Genomic DNA, 21,632 nt, shown 5'->3' with positions numbered 1-21,632 from the left:
AAAATTCATATTTTCATTTATAGTGGTCGGATTTTTATGTGTTGGTATTTTAAACACCATTCAAATAGCCATAGCAAACACATCCAGGGTCCAGATGCAGCATGCACACTGCCTACTAAGACCCTGGCCCAGATCACCAAGCATAGAGGCCTCAGGTTCAGCTGTTCCTTCTGCCCACCCCAGCATGGCAGTTGGTTCCTGGAGACAATAAGTAGTAGCTGTGAGGAAGTTGTCCCCAGCAGCTCTGACAAGCCACATTAGGGGGCCTTACCTGGGCTCCCTTCCTCCAGAGCCCACATCATCTCGCCTGTGTATGTCTGAAGGTCCCCTCCATTGGGGATCTTTTACTGCAAGACCTGACGTAGCTTCTTGTCTATATGCTTGGAAGTGCCACATAAGTAAGGCTGAAGGGTTCTCCTTACAGAAATCAGTGGTGATAGGATTTCAAGGGGAAGAATCACATGCCTTTGACACATGATCTCTCTGGGGAAGGTTTTTAGTAGTGACAGTGTCGGCATGAATCTGCAGCTGGAAAGTAAACATTAGTCAATCTCATTTATTGCTAGAAATTATACCCTAAAGCTACTTTGACCAGGAATCAAATGTAGAAGTCAGGCTGTGGACTCCAGGAGAGACCTGCGTATAATTGGAGGAAGGCTGGAGGTGTCTGACTGACAGGAGTCAGGACAGTAGCCGAGATCCCTCTGCCAGGCCTCCTCTTGGTTTCCTGGTGTTGGGGCAGCTCCAGGGACCTGGACAAACCTGCCTTCAGGGCAAGAGCTACCACACTGGTCTCTGCCTGGTGCCACTTCCTGCCTACCCCTGCCCCATTCTCCCATCTCATCTCCTTGCCACCAAAGCACATGTGATTAAGTGGGCATTTCTCAGCCCACCAAATACAGCAAAATTCCAGGGAACTAGTTTAATGGTAAGTTGACCCCCACCCCAGGTTAGGAGTAATTTCCAATTTTTTAAGTACTGTTTCTGAACTCTCAACAGTTACTGAAATACTAGAACCCTTGACAAATTGATCTGTGTCCAGTGGTGGCTTATTTGCTGTGCTGCTTTGGACAGGCCCTTCACTATCAGTGGCTTTCCCTGTCACATCTAAAGAGTGCTGCAATGTCACTCTTTTCCCACCTGCACCATTAACTAGAGATGTCAGAGCCTTCCAGTATAACAAACCCCATTTTAGAAAGGCATAGAAACAGACTGTTGGTCTACCATATGCCTTCCCAGCCCATGAAAAAGACAGGTGCCTATAGGGGAAGGGAGACAAACAAGGGATGACACACACTGTTCACTTGCTAGGCTTTGGGGTTTTATTTGCACTTGCATTTCCCAGAGACTGGTCTCAGCTTTATTTCACCTCCATGTCCTGCTTTTGCTGAGATGGTTCTTAGTCTAACAGTAAGAAAACCCCATGACACAAAGCATTCAGCTGCCAGTGGGCCCACTGTTATGCAGTCTCCCCTACACTCTGAGCTAGGAATGGCTGCATGCCTGTGTTGTTCTAATCAAGAACTCTCCCTGAAGTCCTAACCACCAGTAAGTCTAGTGGTCTGTCCACGAGAGAGTGTTCTGAAAGACTAGAAAATGCCAACCTTCTTACCTGTGAGCAGTCACAGGGGGCTTGTGATAACTCCATACAGCAGAATGGGGGACCCCCACCCCACCCCAGCTGGAGGTCTTGGGTGTGAACACCCTCCACAGAGAGACAGGCTTTCCCTATGTGCCATTGTGCTCAAACTAAATGACAAGCCAGTCCACATAGCCACATTCCAGACCTCAGTCTTGGCAGTAACCTTTGCTTCTTTATAAAATCATTCACAGCATTCCTTATATTCCTAAAATAAACATCCAAACCCTGAAGAATTACTTTGGGCAGACCCCCCCTCCCCTTGGAAAATCACCCTTGGTCAGTGGAAACCCACTACCAGGTGGTTGCTCCTCTGAAAGGAGTTGGGCAGTTTAGCTCTAAGTACAGGTTAGCTGTAACCCAGAATCCAGCATCCACAAATGGCCCTTTCTCTTTCTTGCTCATCTGAGTAATAGCAGCACAGGATGATAGTTCAACAGTGTTGGGGACCCAGGCTGACCCACCCAGCATGCCAGTTGTCCTCAGGAGCAGGCTCATTGCCACTCCTGTCCCTTGGTTACATCTCATCTGGCCTTCTCCCAGGAGGTCCTATCCTGAGTGGCATGTCCCAGCCCAAATTCTTGCCCCTGGAAGGAGGAAGAGAGAGAAGGGTGAGGGAGCCAGAGACGACTCAGATGCACAGAGGGGAGAACACCCAACCCAGAAGCAGAACCATGCCCACCTCTGTCTTCAGAGTCCGTTGCTACCCCTCAGGACCAAGCCAGTGTAGCAGCTGGCTCTGTGCTCAGCCTCAGGCGGGCCCTGGCTACTGAAGGATGGCCAGTGGGTTTTGCTGAGCTGGGTGATGAAACTCTCTAAACAGTGCTTGGGGCTCCTGCTCGCATACACAGACCATGGCATGCACATCCCCAGGGAGCACACAAGAAAGGTAGACAAGAAAGAGCATTTGGAATAAATAATTTAAAATCTAGTTATTATATCCTTGGGTGGTGATGCAGAGGCTGAATTTTTAGCAGGGGGGAAAGGGAACAAAGCCTAACAAAAATTGAGGTTAAAGCATAAGTAATGTACATTTACACTTTGCTTCAGGCGGGGGAAGCTGGTGATGAAATGCTCAGAGCCCGTTTCCTGTTTAATTTTTGATGCAAAGCCATCAGGGAGTCATTCTCCTTCACTCTCAATTTCAGGGGTCCTGAAACCTGGCATTTCTCTGTGGTAATAACCTACACTTTCTGCTGTGATTGATTGGTGCAGATGGATCTGTGCTGGTTTGGGAGGCTTTCCCCCAGCCCACTGCCTGGGCACTTGCCATCCTAGGCCTGTTTCCTGAAAACCCAGGCTCTTTCAGGCTGTGACTCAACCAAGCAGCCAGCAGCTTTGAAAGTCCCTTAGAAAGTCCCCTGCTCCTCAGATCATATCTGCCAGGCTTAGCTCATCCCAGCCCCCTGCACACCCCACCCCTCCTCGCCCACTGCCTCACCACTATGGGAAGTGCTATTGTAGACACCTCCCCGCTCTTCCTAGCTTCTGTTTCTGCCTGGGTGCCAAACAGCAAAACTGGTGACTACAGCAGCCCACCACCATGGTCTCAGGTTTTTGTAGGACCTGCTTTCCCACTTGTCCATAGCTGAGAATCACAATTAAGACCACAAGTTTGATTGAATTTTATCCGAGAAAAGGCACCCAGTTTTAATCAACTGATTTTATGCTCACCAGAGAAAACTGTTCTGTAGACAACAGGGTTGTCACCTAGTTTAGAGTTTGACAGGAAAGCTGAGGTCATGTAATATAGCCCAGAAAGGGTGCCCTGCTCCCCCCCAGCAAGCTCCTGTCTTCCATCTCAGCTTGGGGAACTGGGCCAGGGCTGAGGTGCCCCTACGTGTTCTGGTAACCAAGTTCTTCGAGCTTGTTTTCAGCAGCCTTAGGTGTTCTCAGTCAGCCCATTTCCTCCTTAGTACCTCAAATACTTCTCTTCTTCTTGTCCATGCTCTTCTGGTCCACAGCCCTGCACAACTGCTCTGTGCCATCCCCATGACGTAAGCCACAGCCCCTGTCCTTGGTGTCATCTCATTTCAGTAGTCACCACCAAGCCTTCTGCACCCATGAACACAAAGCCTTCTGCTTTTCTGGTGTAGAAAACATGGGCCGGGAGGTGGTGGGGCGGGGAGGGGAGGGAGTGGTCAGTCCTCCCAGGGTTGGAGCCCAGCAGGTTCAAAGCCATTCAGAGGCAGTTGTGCCAAATAGGGTGGAATGTATAGTAGATGTCTCTCTCCAGTGTAGTCTGGGACCTCAGAAGACTGCCAGGACCTTATTAATAAGTTAGAATCCTTTTCACCTCATGGTTTTGACCACATGGTGAACATTTAAGATCCAAGTTGCAAAATAGCATGTAAATGTGCTTTATTTTTATGTACAGATCCATAGGTGCCCAGTCTGGGCTGTGCTGCTTTAAGACCACACTGGGCTCAAGCTGGTCATGATGGCCAACTGCCTGGACACACACTGCCCACTTCTCATATCCACCTCCTAACTTGTACACTTTATTCTAACTCCAGAAATTGAAACTTTTCATTTGATTAAAATAAAGGCATCTTTATAGAGTTTAACTATAATAATTGACTTTGTTTCTGTCTCAACAAAGAGTAGGTATCTCCCTTAACACTGCAGAGCACCTGTCCACCTGCAGGTGAGGAGATTATTAAGCACATGGGAGCTGTTTATTGCCCCAACTTGGAGCCACTTTTGATTATCTCCTGATTGATAGTCTCTTAATTCTGTGGGCAGGGAGGAGCCAGTGTAGGGGGAATAAGGTACATTTCAGACCTTTGAAAATGAAAGGGCTCCTTTGTCCATCTGGTCTTTACTTTCTTTTTGGATTTAAAATTTTTCCATTCTTGTTTTGGTCCCTCATTAAGACATAGAGAAAATGTGCCCTTTTACTTAACTGCCAGCATGCAGTCTAATTAGTCTAAATTTAAAAAGCACAGAATCCTTGCGTCTTTCAGGAAATTAACAGGGAGGAGATATTGCTATTCCAGAAACAAAATCCACGGTACCAATCATCACTGTTTCCCCAGGAATGTATTCTCAAAGAAGGTAAGGATGAAAGAATTGCCATGCACACGGCAATTACTGCTTCTTGATCTGTGGCCTTACAAAAAGCTCCAGCTTGGAACTAATGATGACGGAGGAGAGATAGGGGAAGGGCCAGGAGTATGACAGGTGTCTGGGGTCTCCAGAAGCTGGCAGGAGGTATTAGGGCCAGTTCAGATACACCCACTTGCACTGTGATTAGATCAAGGTCTAGAGCCACAGGCGGGGAGAGTGTGTTTTAAATGTCATTTGGGGGCATCAGCGAGTGCACAGTGCTGAACACCACTCCTGTGGATGAGCACACGGAGTTCACAGGCTGGGGACACGCCCACTGACCGGTGTGGCACCTACACATGAAGGATGAGTTACCTAGGCCTGGGGAGGCCCGCTTGGAGGCTCATTGTGACGGGAGAGAGGAGGAGAGCCTTGTGAAGTCCCAGCGGCCTCGGGAAGGGACAGAACATTGGCCCTGTCACGTGCGACAAGGAGCAACCGGGAAGCCACATCTCCTAGTGCCTTGCGGAACTGCTGCAGGCTTGTGGGGATAGCTCTCACAATAGTAGGGGTGACACCGTTGCTGGGGAGTATGGCCATTTATGTCAGGAAATGAGGAGGGGAAGCAGCACAAGAAACCCAGGCATCCTGAAGGCTCCACTGTGCTGTCTTCAGAACTTGACTTTCCATGCCATTGAAGAGCCTCTTGGCTGTCCTCTGCTCTATTCTGGCTGCCTCTGTCTCACCTAAGCACCAGGTTGTCCTAAAATGCTCTTAACCTCAGACCCACATACACGTTGCTGTGACCTGCAGGACTTCAGGATCGGGCCATCATCTCTGTCATCTTGTGCTCAGCTCCCTTCATCTTCCCTCTGGCCTCCATCCTCTGGCTGCTGCTCCTCCCTGTCCCCTCAGTTTTCACCTAGTCACCTCCATCCTTGTAGACCCAAAAGGCAACCTTTTTACCTCATCTTATACCGGGGTATCAGAGCACAGGAAAGGCAGAAAGAGAGAGAGAGAAACTCTGTGCTGACATGGCTTCCTTCTAAGTCTAAAAGTAGTTCAAAAACTTTATGAGAAATCAGTAATTACATACCTAGGCCAAGATAAAAAGCTGTCTTTGAACCCCGGCCTGAGTGGCTTCAACCCCAAGCAAGTGTTCTTGTCCTTGCCTGCTGTCAGACCCTTCAGCAGAGGTGTGGGAGGAGGGGCAGCTGGCAAAAAGCCTTACATAAGAGCAGCCTGCCTGCTGCCAGACTCTGAGTTCCCATTCCCCAGTTATGTAAGAGGGTGTGTTTATGAAGCCACATAAATCACCCTGCAGTGTCTGAGGTGCTATCACTGCAGAGCCCCAGGTGCTGGGTTGAGGCTGGAAGGACTAGGCAGCATGGCAAGACACACTGTCTAAGACTCATTGCCCACTGTAAGTGTGCCCACAGTGTCCTGAGGTCATGAGATTGCTGTGGATGGCCAAGTCCACCTACCAAAGGCACTGTCTACTTGTTACCTGAAACAAGGACCAGATATTTTGTCCTCAAGGGCTACCAGCACATCACTAGCTTCCTGGGGCCCTGTCACAACCTCTCAGGCAAAGGGATGTTGGGGCCTGACTGCACCAGTGACTCTGGAGGGTTTAGTCCTGACTCGGGGGGTCAAGGTGTCAACACCACATTGCTGTGACTGGCCCGTTCCTGACAAAACACCTGGCTCTGCCCCCATCATTCACCACAAGGACCCTAGCTGCTTGGAGCAGGCAGGCTATGTGCTAGAAAGGGCCACGTGGAGATAGGAACCACTGTGGAGAAGATTCTGTTGTCTTCCTTGCTTCATTCTAAAGAGAACAGACATGATGCACAGGTGGGTAGAGTGAACAATACTGCCAGTGATACACATGCTGCAGTTCTCGTGGGTGCTTCTGAAACTGAGTCATTTCTGGACGCTCCAGCACAACTGTCCCCAGCTTACAAGGCCTGTGCCCAGATACTGTTTGCAAGGCTCAGGCAACTCCTTTCCCTGTGCAGCCCCTCACCCCAAGGCTGCTGACTAATGCTATCTGTGCCCCTCTTTTCTCTCCCTAGGCAAGCCTGGGACCTTGCTGTAGACATTTGCCTCTCCCAGCTACCCACAATCATCGAGGAAGGCACTGCATTCAGGGTGAGTCCCCTGTCAGGCAGCCAGTCTGGATGTGGTACTCAAGGATCTGGGGCATTGGAGATTTGGTTTGCCCACCTGGGAAAAAAAATGCAGCTAACCTGAGTTTGGAAAATTGATCTTCCTGGGGTTAAAGTTAGACTTTGAAATGGTTGACTTCTAAAGCTATCTTGCTTAAAGTATTCCTCTCCTAAATCTGCTTTCTTAATGCGGGACAGAATGCTTTTCTCCTGAGGACAGAACTGTTTCATGCTGTAGCCTTTTATCAGGAAATGGATTATGGTTTTCCCAAAGCCTGGGGACAATGACATGCAGACCACTGGGCTCCATCTGTGCCCAGGGCTGTGTCTCAACTCCAGGCCATACAAAATTGAGTTTCCTTACGGGGAATGCAGCTTGCCCTCAAGTGAATTGGACACTACCCCAGGTCTTCACAGCAGCTTCCCCGAGCCTCCTTGGGTTTTCATTTGTGGAGCATGTGCTATACTAGAGGCACTAAGTCTTAATAAAACTCTGTCCCTGCCTCCTAAAACCCAGAGTAAGAAGAGCACCAATTAGCATGGGGTCTGCAGCCCACACCCTGGGGCATGGGAATGGGGCAGGGTGTGCAGATGGGGGCTCTGTCATGAGGGGTGTCCAAGCCATTCATGAAGCTGAGTCTTCCCCACACCACCAGAGGGACCATGTCAAGCTTCAGCGCCACAAGCCTGGTTATGCCAACTCCTATGTCCTCACTTGAAAGCGCCGATTTTTCTAATGCATTTGTGCACACACTATAGGATTTCCTGAGTCTCTGCACCCTGAAGCGGAGCTGAGGTGATCTTTCCTTGGCTCCCCCCAGTGTGTGGAATCCACTGTTGGGCTTCTAGACAAAAGACCTGCTTGCCTGCCTTCCCTAAACTCTTTGGGGGCAGAGACAGGGTCTCTTTTACAGTCACAAATCTCCACAGAGAATGATGGTGGCTCCTAAAGGATGCCATACCAGCTGCCCCCTACCTCGTCTTCCCATCCTCCATGCCACTAGAAGTGGCCTTGAGGGTCTGGGTTCTCCTAGGAAGAACAGGACCTGTCATTGCAGATACATGTCTGGAAAACCCAAGACTGGCTTTCTGTCCTCCAAGCATGGCTTCCCTGTGCATGGGAAGAGCATTCTGTTCTTCCACAAGATGATACGCTTTCTGTTTGTGTGTGTGTTCCTTTCAGACTGAAACGCTTCTGTTTCAATGCCAGGTATCTTTGCCAAGAATCTTTTCAAGGCTCTTACTATATATCATTCCTAACCCGCTAAAATCAGTATTCCACATTTAGGAAAATTTTCACCAAACTGGAATGTCAGGGAAGGGAGGAACAACTTATGTGGACCTCACACTTGCTTTTTTATTTTGTGTTTTCACTTCTTTTGAAGGTATAACATAATACAGAAAACTACATGTGTCGTAAATGAGTAACTTGATAAATTTTCCTAAATTTATGGGCTTGGGTGATCAGCTCCCATGTCGAGCAGCAGCACACGAGCAGCCCTGCAGTTGTTTTCCCAGCAGCCTCCTGCCCACCTGCCTCTGTGCAGGAAGAAGCAGGACCATGCAGGCTGCGGTCTTTGGGTCTGCCTGCTTTCTCTTGCTACCTTTTGTGGCTCCTCCTTGCTGCAAGCTACAAAATCTGTACTTTCAAAGGGCAGTGAATGTTTTGAGTCCCAGTTCAAGTTCCTTGTGATTAGTGCTGGCTGGTCCTGGCCCAGACATATCAGAATCTGAAGCAAAAGGAAAAATCAGTCACACTGGTCCTGTCTCTATTTGAAACATTGATATTTTGCTCATGGTGGAGTTTTGATTAGTTTTCCTTTGTAAATACTGCATTAAGATATTGTTTGTCTTCGTTTCTGAATATTTTGGAACTCCCCACCCCCAAAATTTGTATGTGCTGCAAATGCCTCCCTCTCCTAACCTGGAATGGGACCGCTGAGTCTTGCACATGGTTGGTGAGTGTAATATGTGTTTCTTCTGGTACCCATCAGGAGGGCACAGGCTGTCTGCACTCAGTTACAGCAGATGTTGCTGGACAGTGCTCCACAGTGGCCATCAGTTCACATCTCCTCCTGCTGCATATGATCTGGCGTGTGAGCAGGTATCCCCAGGAATGGTGTCATGTGTCTCTGGTGCTGATGGAGGAGCGTTTGTGTTCTCACTGCCATAGGAGGTCTTGCAGGTTGTGTGCTACAGCCTTGCGACCATCTTTCTTATGTACATCTCTTACTGAACTGTCATGGTTCTGTGTATATTCTGAATGCAGATCCTTTATCATATATTATGAATATCTACTTTCACTCTGTGGACTTCATTTTTCACTTCTTTTTTTTTTTCCTCTTCTTCTTTTTTTTGCAGTATTGGGGTTTAAACTCAGAGCTTCACACTTGTTAGGCAATCACTCTACTGCTGGAGCCACTTCACCAGTCCTTTTTTTATGATGGGTTTTTCGAGATAGGGTCTCGTGAACTATTTGCCCAGGCTGGCTTCAAACCATGATCCTCCTGATCTCTGCCTCCTGAGTAGCTAGGAGCCACAGCGCCCAGCTAGAAATTCCTTACTTTAACAAAATCCAATTTGTCAACATTTTTTCTTTTATGGTCGGGCTTTTGGTGCCCTGTTTTCAGCCATCTTGACTTACTCCCATGACTGTTGCCCCTAAGAAACTGTTCTCTTTTCTTCTGAAGCTTTCTTGTTCCCCTTCACTCTGAGATCTGTCCAGCATCCCTGCATGTGTGGGGTGAGGTGGGGGCAGGGAGTGTTTGCTTCCCAGTGTCATGTCTAGTGTCATTGCACTGGTTCTGGTGACTACCTATGATTCTCTGCTCTGTTCTGTAGGTCACTTTGTCCCCTCTTTACAAGATGCTCTATAAGACATTGCTTAAGTTGGTCATAGTCCTCTGACTTGGTTCTTTTCTAAGATTACCTTGGTTACTTTTGTATCTTTGGGTTTCATATGATTTTTGTGACCAGCTTGTTAATTTCTATAGAGAACCTGCCAGGATTTTGATTGAGATCATTGTGAATCTGCGCATTGAGTTGAGGGATGATGACAACATCTCTGCAGTATTGAAACTTTGGCAGTAATTTTGCTGTGTGAATGTGAGTTTCCCAGGAATATGTAAAAGAAGCACATTCCTCAGAATTGGGATGGCACCAACAGCCCATAGAGTGACCGGAACAAATAGTCTGATCACACGAATGAGTTTTATTCAGGTTTACTTACAGATTACATTTAGTTTGCTTTATTCAAAATCTGTGGGCAGCGAGTGAGAGAATGGTGATTGATGACATCCTCGCCCCTGTTCCTGGGAAGAAGTGTTAACAGTCCCAGGACCCATTATCCCATACAGCATAGCTGGTTTATGTTCTTGCCTCTGTGGTGAGCCACGGTCTGCGGTTGCTCATCATAACAGATGGTGACAGTCAGTGAACCAGTTTTCCCACAGACTTCATTTTCTGTTTTTTCTTTATTTGTACATACATGGTTTACAAATGATTTTGTAGCAACACTACTAAATTTGTTTCTTTATTCTGATATTTTGCCTAAACTTGCAGGCCTTATCTTAAAACCTCATTTGCAGATACACAAAAAAGTCTAGTATATACGTCACTCTTCCAAAATCAACAGTTAGTAGTGACAGATTTTAACTAACAAGAAAACATCCAATTGGTGTTCATGGAGGTAGGGAGAGGCCAGAGGAGGGTTCCCAGACAGCAGGATTCCGGAATAGCCTACTGGATTAAGGAGCCTTCTGCATGCTGTGTGGTCTTCCAGGAGGGTGGACCACGTGCTCTTGACTGCTAGACATATCATTGCTCACTCCTTGTAGAGCAGTGAGTTATCACACAGTGGCAAGAGCATTGTGTCCTGTCAGCAGACTCCATCCTTCCCAGCAGTTTTGGCTTAGGGAGAGCAGGTAAGGATGGTGGCCAGTGAATGGACCCTGGTGGTAGCACATGTCTGGCTGGATTAACTCTGGCTATTGAGCAAAACAGAGCCTAAGGCTCCCAGTTTACCTTTCCACTTTCAATGTGTTGTGCATGGACACCTGTTTTTGACCACTAGATGATCTGACACTTCAGATGACAGCAAAGCTGGACATCAGGATCACTTTGGGGGAGCAGCTGTGCAGTTATGGCTGCATGCCGTAGGCCTCAGCCCATGAGGACACATGTGAGCTGTCTTCCAGAGTGTCCCCTCCTGCCATGCAGGGGAGGTCATCTGGGAGACTTGGCCCAGACGTCTGTGTCATCATAAGCTCCATGAGGGGCAGCTCTCAGGATGGCTTATGAGGTATGAGTTAGGCTATGGAGTTGCACATGTACAGAACTGTTGCCCCAATTTGTCAGCTCCCCATGGCTTTAGGAAGCCTGACCAACCTCCCAGCACCCCTAGCAGACCAAGAGGTACTTTTTCTTTACTATCAGTTTTAGGCAAAAAGATCAGGAATATTTGTCTTCCTTTCTGCATGGAACAGGTATTCCAGCAATGAATAACATGTGCAAATCCATAAGCAAAATCTAATTGGAAAAAAAGACAGAAGGGACGTAATTATAATTCACAGACGAAGATTTTTCTAACTTGATGTAACTCTGCTCTCACGAGATGTGGAAGAGGGGGCACTTAACAAGATTTTTTTTTAAACCAATTTGTGAATAATTCTCACTTAAAAATGGGAAAATCACTTTGGGGCTCTGTTCCAACTTCACAGGCTGCTTCTGAATGTAATTTCCTTTATGTAAGCTGACATCACCAGAGCACACTTTCCTAGGTAGGGAAGGTAGGGAATGTTCTGCTGGATTCTCATGGGACCTTGACTTTTTCCAAGGGCCCCAAAGCTCTGAGCACCAGCTTCCCTGTGGAAAGCATGTTGGGAGTTGGATGCACAATTGTGACATGGTCTCCACATGTGCACATGTCCACCTGGGTCCATGTATGCTGGCACCTAGAACTCAGTGCAGACCCTACCCTGGCCAGAATCTGGAAGGAGGCCTTCATGCTTTCCACTGCTCATGTGCACACACCTCTCTCATGTACCACCCTTTTCCCTCCAGGAAATGGAGACAGGAAAACAAGGATGGTGTGCGAAAACAAGACATTGATGGTTTTTAAACTCTTTGAATTTAGGGATAAGGGAAGGCAGAACTATATTCAGTGAAGGTGATAATACAGAAAGAGAAACTGGGCAGGCCTTGTACTGCCCAGCCTAAGTTCTCCTTCTTCCAGTGGCCTTGACCTCCCTCCTCCCTTAGTCACTTCTTCCTGTGGGTTACCTGGTCCTTGTTACTGCCAGTAACCCTGGCCTAAGGCCAAGGGAAACTTGATGACCCTCCCCAGGACTCTGGCTCCATGGTCCTTCATGCTGCCAGAACATTCCCACCTTCCCAAAGCCAGGCACTGAGTCATTCTTGCATACCCCTTCACTCCCTTTGTCTGCCCCTTATACTCTCAGCCTGTGCCCATGCAGTGTGAGCCACTGTGATCTTATTTATGGCTACCCCCTGGAGGGGGCCTGAGCAGCTACCACACATTCTGACCCCTAACGTTTCCTTGGCTCCTCCTGTCTGTCCAGCTCCCACTGTCCTCTTGCACTCCCCACCAGGTGGTTTTGCTCCCTGTCTCCCTGAGGAACACAAATAATCGAAAGAGAACCCCTGAACCTCCCACTGCCCCACTCTACCCTGTGCCCTTGCCCCTGTCCTGCCAGCAGCGCCAGCTCCTCAAGCAGTATGTACCCAGCCTCCCTCTTCAGATCAGTCCCCCTCACACAGACCTTTCTCATCAACTCACACCCATGCCACTGTCCTCCCAACTATAAAATACATTTTCTGATCTACTTTCCCCCCATCCACTACCCATTTCTCTCTGCCTCTTTGTAGCCACCTCCCTCAAAGAACTGTCTCCACTTGAGTCTTTGCATTCTCTCCCCTTCTGTTCCTGTCTCACCCCAGCCGTGCTTTCACTGACTGAGACTGGATTTAGTGGTCCTGGTGACCTCTGGACTGCTGAATTAATTAACAGTCAGGTTATAATCGTAGTCTAACCAGACCCTCCCTGGTTCCAGGGCACCATGCACTTCTGCTTTCCTTCCAAGGCCCAGACACTCAGTCCTGGTTTCTCTTTCTCACTTAACTTTAAAGAGAAATCTGGCTGGGCGTGGTGGTGTACACCTATAATCTTAGCACTCAGGAGCCTGAGGTAGGAGAATTGAGTTTGAGGCCTGCCCAGGCCACATAATGAGTTCCAGAGCCAGCCTAAGCTGCATGATAAGTTTCTGTCTCAAAAAGATCTGTGTGCTGCAGACTCCTATTTATACATCTGGCCCAGACCTCTCCCACACTGCGGGTGCATGGTCACCTGTCCATGCTTCTTCATTTGGATGCCCAGTGGACACCACAAACTCAGCATATCCAACACCTAAGTCTCAATGTTGATCCTCCTCCCAGACTGCTTCTCTCTCCATCTTCCCTGCCCCCTGGCAGTGACATATCCATTCAGGTGCTCAGGCCACAAGTCTCAGAGTTGTCCTCAGCCCCCCTCCCTCTTTCTGTTCTTCACATCCACACTGTTCACAAATCCTGTAGCCCTGTCTTCATCACAGCACATGTGACCACCTCTCTACCTGCTTGGCTGTGGCCTACAGAGAGAAGGTGCATCGTGGGCCTGGTGGAAGGCTGACAGGGCTGTGGGCTGCGTGAAGAAAGCTTCTCCCTAATCAGCTTCCCTGCTTCTCCCACAGCACAGCCCGTTCTTTGCTGAGCAGCTGACTGCGTTCCAGGTGTGGCTCACGATGGGCGTGGAGAACAGAAGCCCTCCTGAGCAGCTGCCCATCGTTTTACAGGTGAGTTGCTTCAGACCAGGCCCGATTGGCTGAGGCATCTATCCCATGGGAAGAAAACCAAAAACTGGAGTCCCCAAAGGGCTGATTCACCTGAGACTGCACTGGAGTGTCCATGAGGTCTGAGGAACACCAGCCCCTTCTCTGCAGCTGTGCTCTGGGCCAGATGGCAAATAAATCACAGAAATCAAATCAGAAGTCTCAGAGCTATCTGCATATTTATTCCTAGCAGATTTCCTGGTAAAGCTGCTGAGTTCCCTTCCCCATCCTCCAGTTAGATATAAGTGGGGGCAGGAATCGCCCCTCTCCATTCCCCCATTCACACTTTAGCTCTGTCCCAGCTCAGGCTCTAGACAGCACTACTTCCTCTCTGGAAGAACATGGGATATAAATTAGTCCTGTGAGGAAAGGAAGAGGTGCACTGAGCAAATTACACATGGGCCACAGCAGGCTTCTGAATCTAGCATCTTGGGGTTATTGACAAAACAGCAAATGCAAACCACGGAAGCCATCAATCCTTCCTGCACACAGTGGGTCTGTCATTGTGTCACTGTAAGAAACAGGCCCCTTCTGGGTCATTCACATGGTCTATGTCATGTTCACATGCAAAGTGCAACCCAGTCGTGGGTTGGGGAATCAGTTCTTTGTGTTCTGCCAGCAATTTTTGACTTTGTTTTTGTTTTTATTTTTTGTTTTTAGTGGTGCTGGGGTTTGAACTCAGGACCTCCCACTTACTAGGCAGATGCTCTACCACTTGCACCATGCCCCTAGCCCCAGCTGATTATTTTTGGTTACTAAAATGGGAGGGGAGGAGATGGGATAGAACAGGAATAGTGAAGTCCATCACAGGTGGTAAGATTGGAAAGAGGTCATCATCTTTTTTTGTTTTAGTGAATGTATTTATGGGAGAAACATGAGCTGGGTCATGACCAAGAACAGCTACTTTTAAAGCTATACCAGGAGTTGAACTCAGGGCCATATGCTTGCTAGGAGAGCGCTCTACCACATCAGCCACTCTGCCAGCCCCTTTGTTCTGTTTTTGTGGTGTGGGTGGTGCCAGCACAGGAGGGTAGGAAGACCCCATGTCCAAGTGTAAATCCAGCCCCTCGAGGAGTAGAAAGGACAGGATGCCTTCCTGATGGGGCACTGCTTGCCAAGAGTTAGCTCATCACGCCCCCAATGCTGATCAGGTTACTTTACCTCTGTAAAGTTGGGACATGAGTCTCATTGTCCACCAGTCCAAGGACATCTGCCTTGCTTCCTTCCAAGAAAGACTTGTACTTTCTTATTAAGGCTGCTAACCACATTGTGATGGACGGCACCATCAGTCTTCACTGAACCAAATGTTCACTGAGTGGCTCCAGCTTCTGAGAGATGATTTGGAAGACAGAGGCACAGTTTATCTCTGTCTGGCTCTGGAACACAGCAGCCTCTCTCCTGCTCCTGAGTGCTTTGCCAATGCCGGCAAGCCTTGAGGACTTGGGAGATTACTCACCTGCCCCAGAACCCCCCTGGCTTAGGACTTTATCCTAGGAATTTCAGCCAACAAAAGAGGCCACAAAGAAGAATACATGTAAATGTTGTAAAGTTGACAGTAGCCTGTTCCACTGGCCTTAGTAATCAGGTGAGCAACAAAGAGTAACCAGCTTGCAGTGTCTTTTTGTGTCATATTTCACCTTAGATACTTTTGGAGCTTTTTGTATATTAGCATTGCTTCTTTTCTGACATTGTGAAAAGAATGAAAAAGTGATTATGACTGGTCTCTTGAATACTTCCAGATTAGTTTGAGACCATCTGGGATTACAAAATGAACTATAAACAAATAAGCAAATAGATTTTCAAAACAGGAATATGAGGGAAGATAAAAGGCAAAGGGAGCTCCAACTTCATTTGGAGCAGCTGGCAGCTGGCCACTCACTCATCTGGTTCCTTCTTGTGCTTTGTCTTAAGAACCTTTATTGTTGCCAAAGCCTGGATCCCATTATCCTTAAGTTACCTTTCAGTGCCTTGGCAGGTCAGGGTATATTACTTACAGGAAAAACATTTTAATATGGACTTTAACTTTTCAGATCCTGCTTCTTTTCCTGTGAGCCAGAGAGAATTTTCTACACCACTATCTCAGAGATGAGAGCTTGATGGTGTCTTGGATCCGTGAGAGGTCCATGAGGCCCAGCTGGATTGCAGCCCCTCAGATAACTATCAGCGTGAAATGCACCTCTCCTGACCGGCCTCCATGTCCTTTGTTGTCTTTTAAGAATTAATAATCAGCAGAAGGACTAGGAAGGAAGATATAATGGTTTTGGGGGTCGGTATTGGGGCTTGAACTTAGGGCCTACATTTGCTAGGCAGGTGCTCTAACACATTAGCCATGCTCCCAGCCCAGTGTAATGATTTGTTCAAATTGTTATCTTCCCTCAACTTCTTGCTGGGGTCTTCTGGCCATTGTCACCCTACAAGGAGCTGTAACATCTCACAGCATTTCAATGTCCTGATGTGCTAGGCCTTCTGGTTTTGTGTAGTCCTGCCTGGGACCTGCCGTGACTATCTATTTTCCTCTCAGGTGGCAGAAAGTAGGTCTACCTTGTACGAAAGAGAGGGAAGAATGATTTCATAGGGTAAAATTTTAGTGCTTTTACACAGATGTTACAAATCAATATGAGCGTTTCATTAGAACCCTATGTCCTCTCAGTGTACCACTTTATTTCAAATAAATTTTGGTTCTAAAAGTACAGAGCTCTTGTCAGGAGCACCAGGATAATAACTTGGGGTGTTGTTAGTACACATCATTTACACACACATATGCACATATATCGGCCCCATGCACGTGTGTTGTGTACACCAGTAACCCTATGTCATGTGTGCACATGTATGTGCATGTCTCTTAACACATGTGCCGTGTGTGTGTCACATTCATGGGTATACTGTGCTGCATGCATGTCATACACACACACTTGTGTCATGTACACAGTTGCTAATGTGTGTGCCTGTCGTGTACATGTACTTATGTGCACATGTGTGCACACATTCGTATACATGCACATATGCATGCATGCGTATGTCGTAGCATGGCATCAGATACTCCATGATGGTACTGCTCCTTAGAGGTCTCTGGTCCCCCAAGGTTCAACTGCAGGGATCAGTTTTCCATGAAGCGACTTCACCAGCAACTCTCAGGTCAGGAGCCAGGCACAATCTTTGCCCACTAGGCAATCAGACTTGAGTTGCCTTAGCAAGCTCTGTTTGAGCTGGTGTTTGTGCAGCCACGCTTACTTGTTAGTCGAGGTTGTCACAATGAAAAGAAACTCCAGCAACGCAGTTTACTGTCATTTGTCTCTGTAATTTCCATACATCTTGGGGTGGTCTGAAACAGGAGTTAGTCTGGATTTTTAAGTACAAATAAATACCAAAACAGCCAGTTCGTATTTTTTAAAATAATTTTAATTCATACTGGATTTCCATTTTTAAAAAAACCTCAATGACCAGAAGATATAGGAAGCATGTACTATTTAAAGAAGGTAATATCTACTGTGTTTGCGCATGAAGCATGGTAATGGCAACACAACATCCAGCATTGCCTGAGAACTCCCGACACTAACCCTGTGAACAAGTGGTTGTCAGGCATTCACACATGTGATCACCATGGGCAGCTCCTGCTGTGGGACACCCAGCAGAGTCAAGAGGTCTGTATCATTAGTTCAACACCCTCCCCATGCTGTACCAGTCAGATGGCCATCTGTCACTCCCCAGAGGCCCCTAGTTTTCCCAGCCTCTGCTGGAACCAAACAGGTAATCCCTTAAGTTGCCCTCCCTCTAGGGTCTGCCTGCCAGTTCTTATCCTATGCATCTTATCCCAATGTGAGGAAAACCTCCCATACTTGTCTCAGAGACTTGGTCAGATACTTGGCTCATGGGTGTTTATGGCACTGCCCACCATCGCTGTGCGCCATGAGTGTGGCTGTTTGTTAATGCTCATCACAGGCTAAATGAAGGTCCACCCCCTAGTACCCAGCATGGTGTCTGCACAAAGCAGCTGTCCCATAAACACCTATTAGATGACAGGATGAAAATGCTCTGGGTTAGGGACTCGGCACACATGCCCTCTAGTGTAGACACTGTAAAGGAAAAGTCAGAATAAATGACTCCACTAAAAATATGTAACTTTAGTATAACAGAAAAAGGGAAATACATGCAAAATGTATGGTCAAAGGTACTCTTTATTAAGAGCTGTTCCTAGGAATGGGGGTACAGCTCAAGTGGTAGAGCATCTGCCTAACAAGCACAGGCCCTGAACTCAAACCCTAGTACTGCCACACACACACACATTTAAGTAGACCACTTTACTTGCCTAGTAGCTGCTCACTCGCAATGAAGAAGCTTCAGACTAGAAGAATGTGTCTTTGCCCATCCTTTTGGCCAATGACAGTTAGTGTGACATGGCTGGTCTTATCCCAGGAGCTTTTGTAACTTAACTTTATAAGCCCTTGTGGTTAGTATTATGTTATCATTGTTCTATGAATTAACAAATTAGGGCCCAGAGATTTTGGGCAACTTGCCTAAAGTCACATCTCAGCAAGTGCTGCCAGTGGTGCTTCTTGTTAAAGGGGTGAATCTGTTCAGCCAAGAGTAATTGGGTAATATAGGTATAGATGCTCTGAGCCTGCGATTTTACTTCTTAGATTTATCCTAGGGACAAAGGGCAGGTATATGTGCAGAGATGTACCTATTAGGATAGGCATCACAGTGTTGTTTATAATAGCAGATTCTTATGGTAATATAAGTATCTAGAAGTGAGGAAACCATTTAAAGAAATTGTGTACATTCATACAAATGAAATGCTGCTGTTGGGAATGATATGTCCTGTATCTACTTAGTCAAGTGGGGCTGTCTTCACAGTACATTACTTAAAGAGGAGATGAAGGGTAGAACAATGTGTTATCTACTTTAGATAGGGAAACATATGCATAGAGAACAGTGTCTAGAAGTTTGTATACCAAAACATTGCCAGTGATCTGTCCATCAAGTATACTAGGAGTGTTTGTCACACGGAGTATTTTACCTGTGTGATGAAGAAATAAGCTAAACGCAGCCCAGCCAAAGGTAATGGAAGGACTGAGCCAGCAGACAGGTGAAAATTGATTGTCCAGTCTAACCCTGCCCTGCCGATAGATAGCTCATGGTGGAGGCTTTCTGAGTGCTGTGCTGCTAGAGCTCTACTGTGATGCAATTTTGTTCTTACTTGACAGGTGCTGCTAAGCCAAGTGCACCGGCTGAGAGCCTTGGACTTACTGGGAAGATTTTTGGACTTGGGTCCCTGGGCAGTGAGCCTGGTGCGTGCCTTCTGCCTTACCTGGGATCATCCTGTGGGGGGGACCAGACACCATGTGACAATCTGAACTTATGATCCCTATTCAGCTACAGCCATGTGAGCTAGGATAAGCTTCCACTGTGGACACCCAGTAAATCCTGAGGCCTTGAAAACCACCTCTGTGCCTGGGGCATTCTGCGGGGCACAGTGTTGCCCTCTTTCCCATCCAATATTATCCCTAGCCTTTGCAGGGACATGGCATTCACTTCTCGCGGGGCAAGAGCTACCGCTGCAAGAAACTATAGAGCGTGTTGAGACCCAAGCCTCACTTGGTATTTCTTTTCCTCCCAGGAAGAATCTTGGATCCTTGTTCACTGTCTTTGCACTATTGGTTTAGGCACAGTTCTGAAACACTTCTCTGGTTACTCATTCTATAAGAAGAGTAGAAACAGACATTTAAAATGGAAGAGAAGGGCTGGCGGAGTGGCTCAAGTGGTAGAGCGCCTACCTAGCAAGTGTGAGGCCCTGAGTTCAAACCCCCGTGCCACCAAAAACAAACAAACAAAAAAGATTGGCAGAAAGAATCAAAAAGTGATCCATCTGTTTTTTCCAACAAATAAGTCACAAGGAAAATAAAAGGGAGACTGAGGGGAAAACTACAGAGGACACTGGCTGACAAGCATGGTGCTCAGCAGATGAGGTTCTCTCTGCTGTGTCTGCTTCATTAATAGATAATGTCGACAGAGTGATTGTTGATAGACCAACATTGAAGGAAGAAAGAAGTCTAAAATTGAGAAGACTCAGTATTGTAAGCACATTCCTACATGAAGAAAGGCTGGCACCAGATCCACTCTGGTCAAAGCTGGTGGTACAGGTAGCTTCTAGGAATAAAGTTGGAGAGGAATCTGTCTGCAGGAAACCCGTCCTTACTTAAAATGAGGCACATTCATTCCCGACACATTTCCCATATGTGCTGAGGAGAACATTGCAGCCATGTCCCAGAGCTGCCAACCAGCCACCTGTGCCACCCTCACTCCCTGCAGGCACACACAGGGCTTGAGACCAGGCTGTGCTGACACTCTCCTACCCCCTCCCTCCCAGGCCCTGTCGGTGGGCATCTTCCCCTATGTGCTGAAGCTGCTCCAGAGTTCAGCCCGAGAGCTGCGGCCACTCCTTGTCTTCATCTGGGCCAAGATCCTCGCTGTAGACAGTGTAAGTACCCTCCGTCTGTCCTGAGGGTGGGAAACAGTGCTCTGCCTATGGACCCTGGTTGCCTCACCCCAAATGACAGTGGCCACAGAGCTTGGGGTGGGGCTGGCTCTCCTCCTGTGTTTCCCTCCTGCCATCCCCAGACTCATGTCTGTATTTGCTGTGACTGGCCTCCCTTGCCCTCCCTTCTGGTCCCACCTCTTCAGAATCAAGCACAACACTCCCCACATCCACTTCTAGGTGACCAGATCAGCCCTAGCCTCTGGGACCAACCCAGCCATCAGCTCACCTGTCTCCTTGTCCTCTGTGCTTCTCTTAGCACCTGCATTCTGTCCCATCAGTGCTCTTCTCTTCACTCTAAACACAGCACTGGCTCTGAGCCAAGCGGCCACTCCACATCTTAGCAAGGTTCTAAGGCATTATGCATAGCTGCCCAGCTCTTGCTCTCTCTATCCCATCATCCCCAGCAGCTCACACCAGCTGGCCTGGCACCCATGTGTTCCCTCCACAGAGACCTGGGAAGAACTTTGTGTCAGGGCCTGTAGGTGACACAAAGGTCAGCTGCTCCTGCCCCTGGCCTCAACAGGCTCACAGCCCTCAGGGGACACAGTCACAGACAAAGATTCTGTGGGAGGGACCACACATGTGTTGAAATAAAACAGGAAGATCTTGACAGGTGTAGCTATCAGGTGGAGAAGCAGCAGTGCAAATACCCAGAGGAGTGCAAGAAGGGTGGGCCTCGAGGAGATGAAGTCTCCAGCCAGGGGATGACTCCAGATTAAGAAGGTCAGCTGTAGCTAGTAGGCTGTGGTAATTAAAGATTTTGGGACAAAGAAACTATAAGAACTAAGCCCTGGTTTGTAAAAGTTAGCCTTGGTGTAAAGTAGATTGTAGGAGCAAATAAGGGGAGGGGAGCTCTCCCTCAAAGAGAGTGGGCTGCGGTGGTGCCAACAGCTGGAGAGCCATGGGGGAGGCCATTCTCAGACTTGACCTGTGTGGCTGAGGGAGGCAGTTCAGACCCAAATACATACCTGGTAACCAGGCTGTGGCTTAGGAAAGAGGCTGGCCTGAGGGGTTGGAATCTAGGGGCCCTCATCCAGCTAGTATGACAACCCATGACATCTTGAGCAACAATGGAGAACACAGGTCGGGGGGTACTATGGCAAAGCTCTTGAGAACACCTGCTCTGGGGGAACTAAGAAAGAAGCACCAGGCAAGGAGAGTAGGAAAAACAAGAGGAAAGAAGCGCTTGTTGGCACAGTCAGAGAAGGCTCCAAAGCAAAGGGTGTTTGACATTGGTGAGGAATGTCACCCTCTGCAGGGATGTGGGAGACAGAGGTGTCCTAGAGAAGGCCTCTGTGCTGATGGTCTGTGTTCAGGAGAAAGCACGGAGAGGTACTGAGATGGGTCAGAAC

At 47.9% G+C, this 21,632-nt stretch overlaps 1 protein-coding gene across 5 annotated transcripts in view; it reads left to right on the top strand.

Annotated features, from left to right (window-relative positions):
* The window catches only part of Rptor (regulatory associated protein of MTOR complex 1), a 351,661-nt gene that overhangs the window by 247,845 nt on the left and 82,184 nt on the right, over positions 1-21,632 (top strand). For all 5 annotated transcript variants that reach the window (XM_074044925.1, XM_020168971.2, XM_074044926.1 and 2 more), the window contains 4 exons: positions 6,766-6,841; positions 13,605-13,706; positions 18,947-19,030; positions 20,110-20,220. In XM_074044925.1, coding sequence (XP_073901026.1) covers positions 6,766-6,841; positions 13,605-13,706; positions 18,947-19,030; positions 20,110-20,220 — 373 coding nt within the window. The remainder of the gene's footprint in view (positions 1-6,765; positions 6,842-13,604; positions 13,707-18,946; positions 19,031-20,109; positions 20,221-21,632) is intronic.

Source organism: Castor canadensis, chromosome 11 (assembly GCF_047511655.1).
Source record: "Castor canadensis chromosome 11, mCasCan1.hap1v2, whole genome shotgun sequence".
Classification (NCBI taxonomy): domain Eukaryota; kingdom Metazoa; phylum Chordata; class Mammalia; order Rodentia; family Castoridae; genus Castor; species Castor canadensis.
The sequence above is the reverse complement of the archived record's forward strand: the minus strand, read 5'-3'. Positions and strand labels throughout refer to the sequence as shown.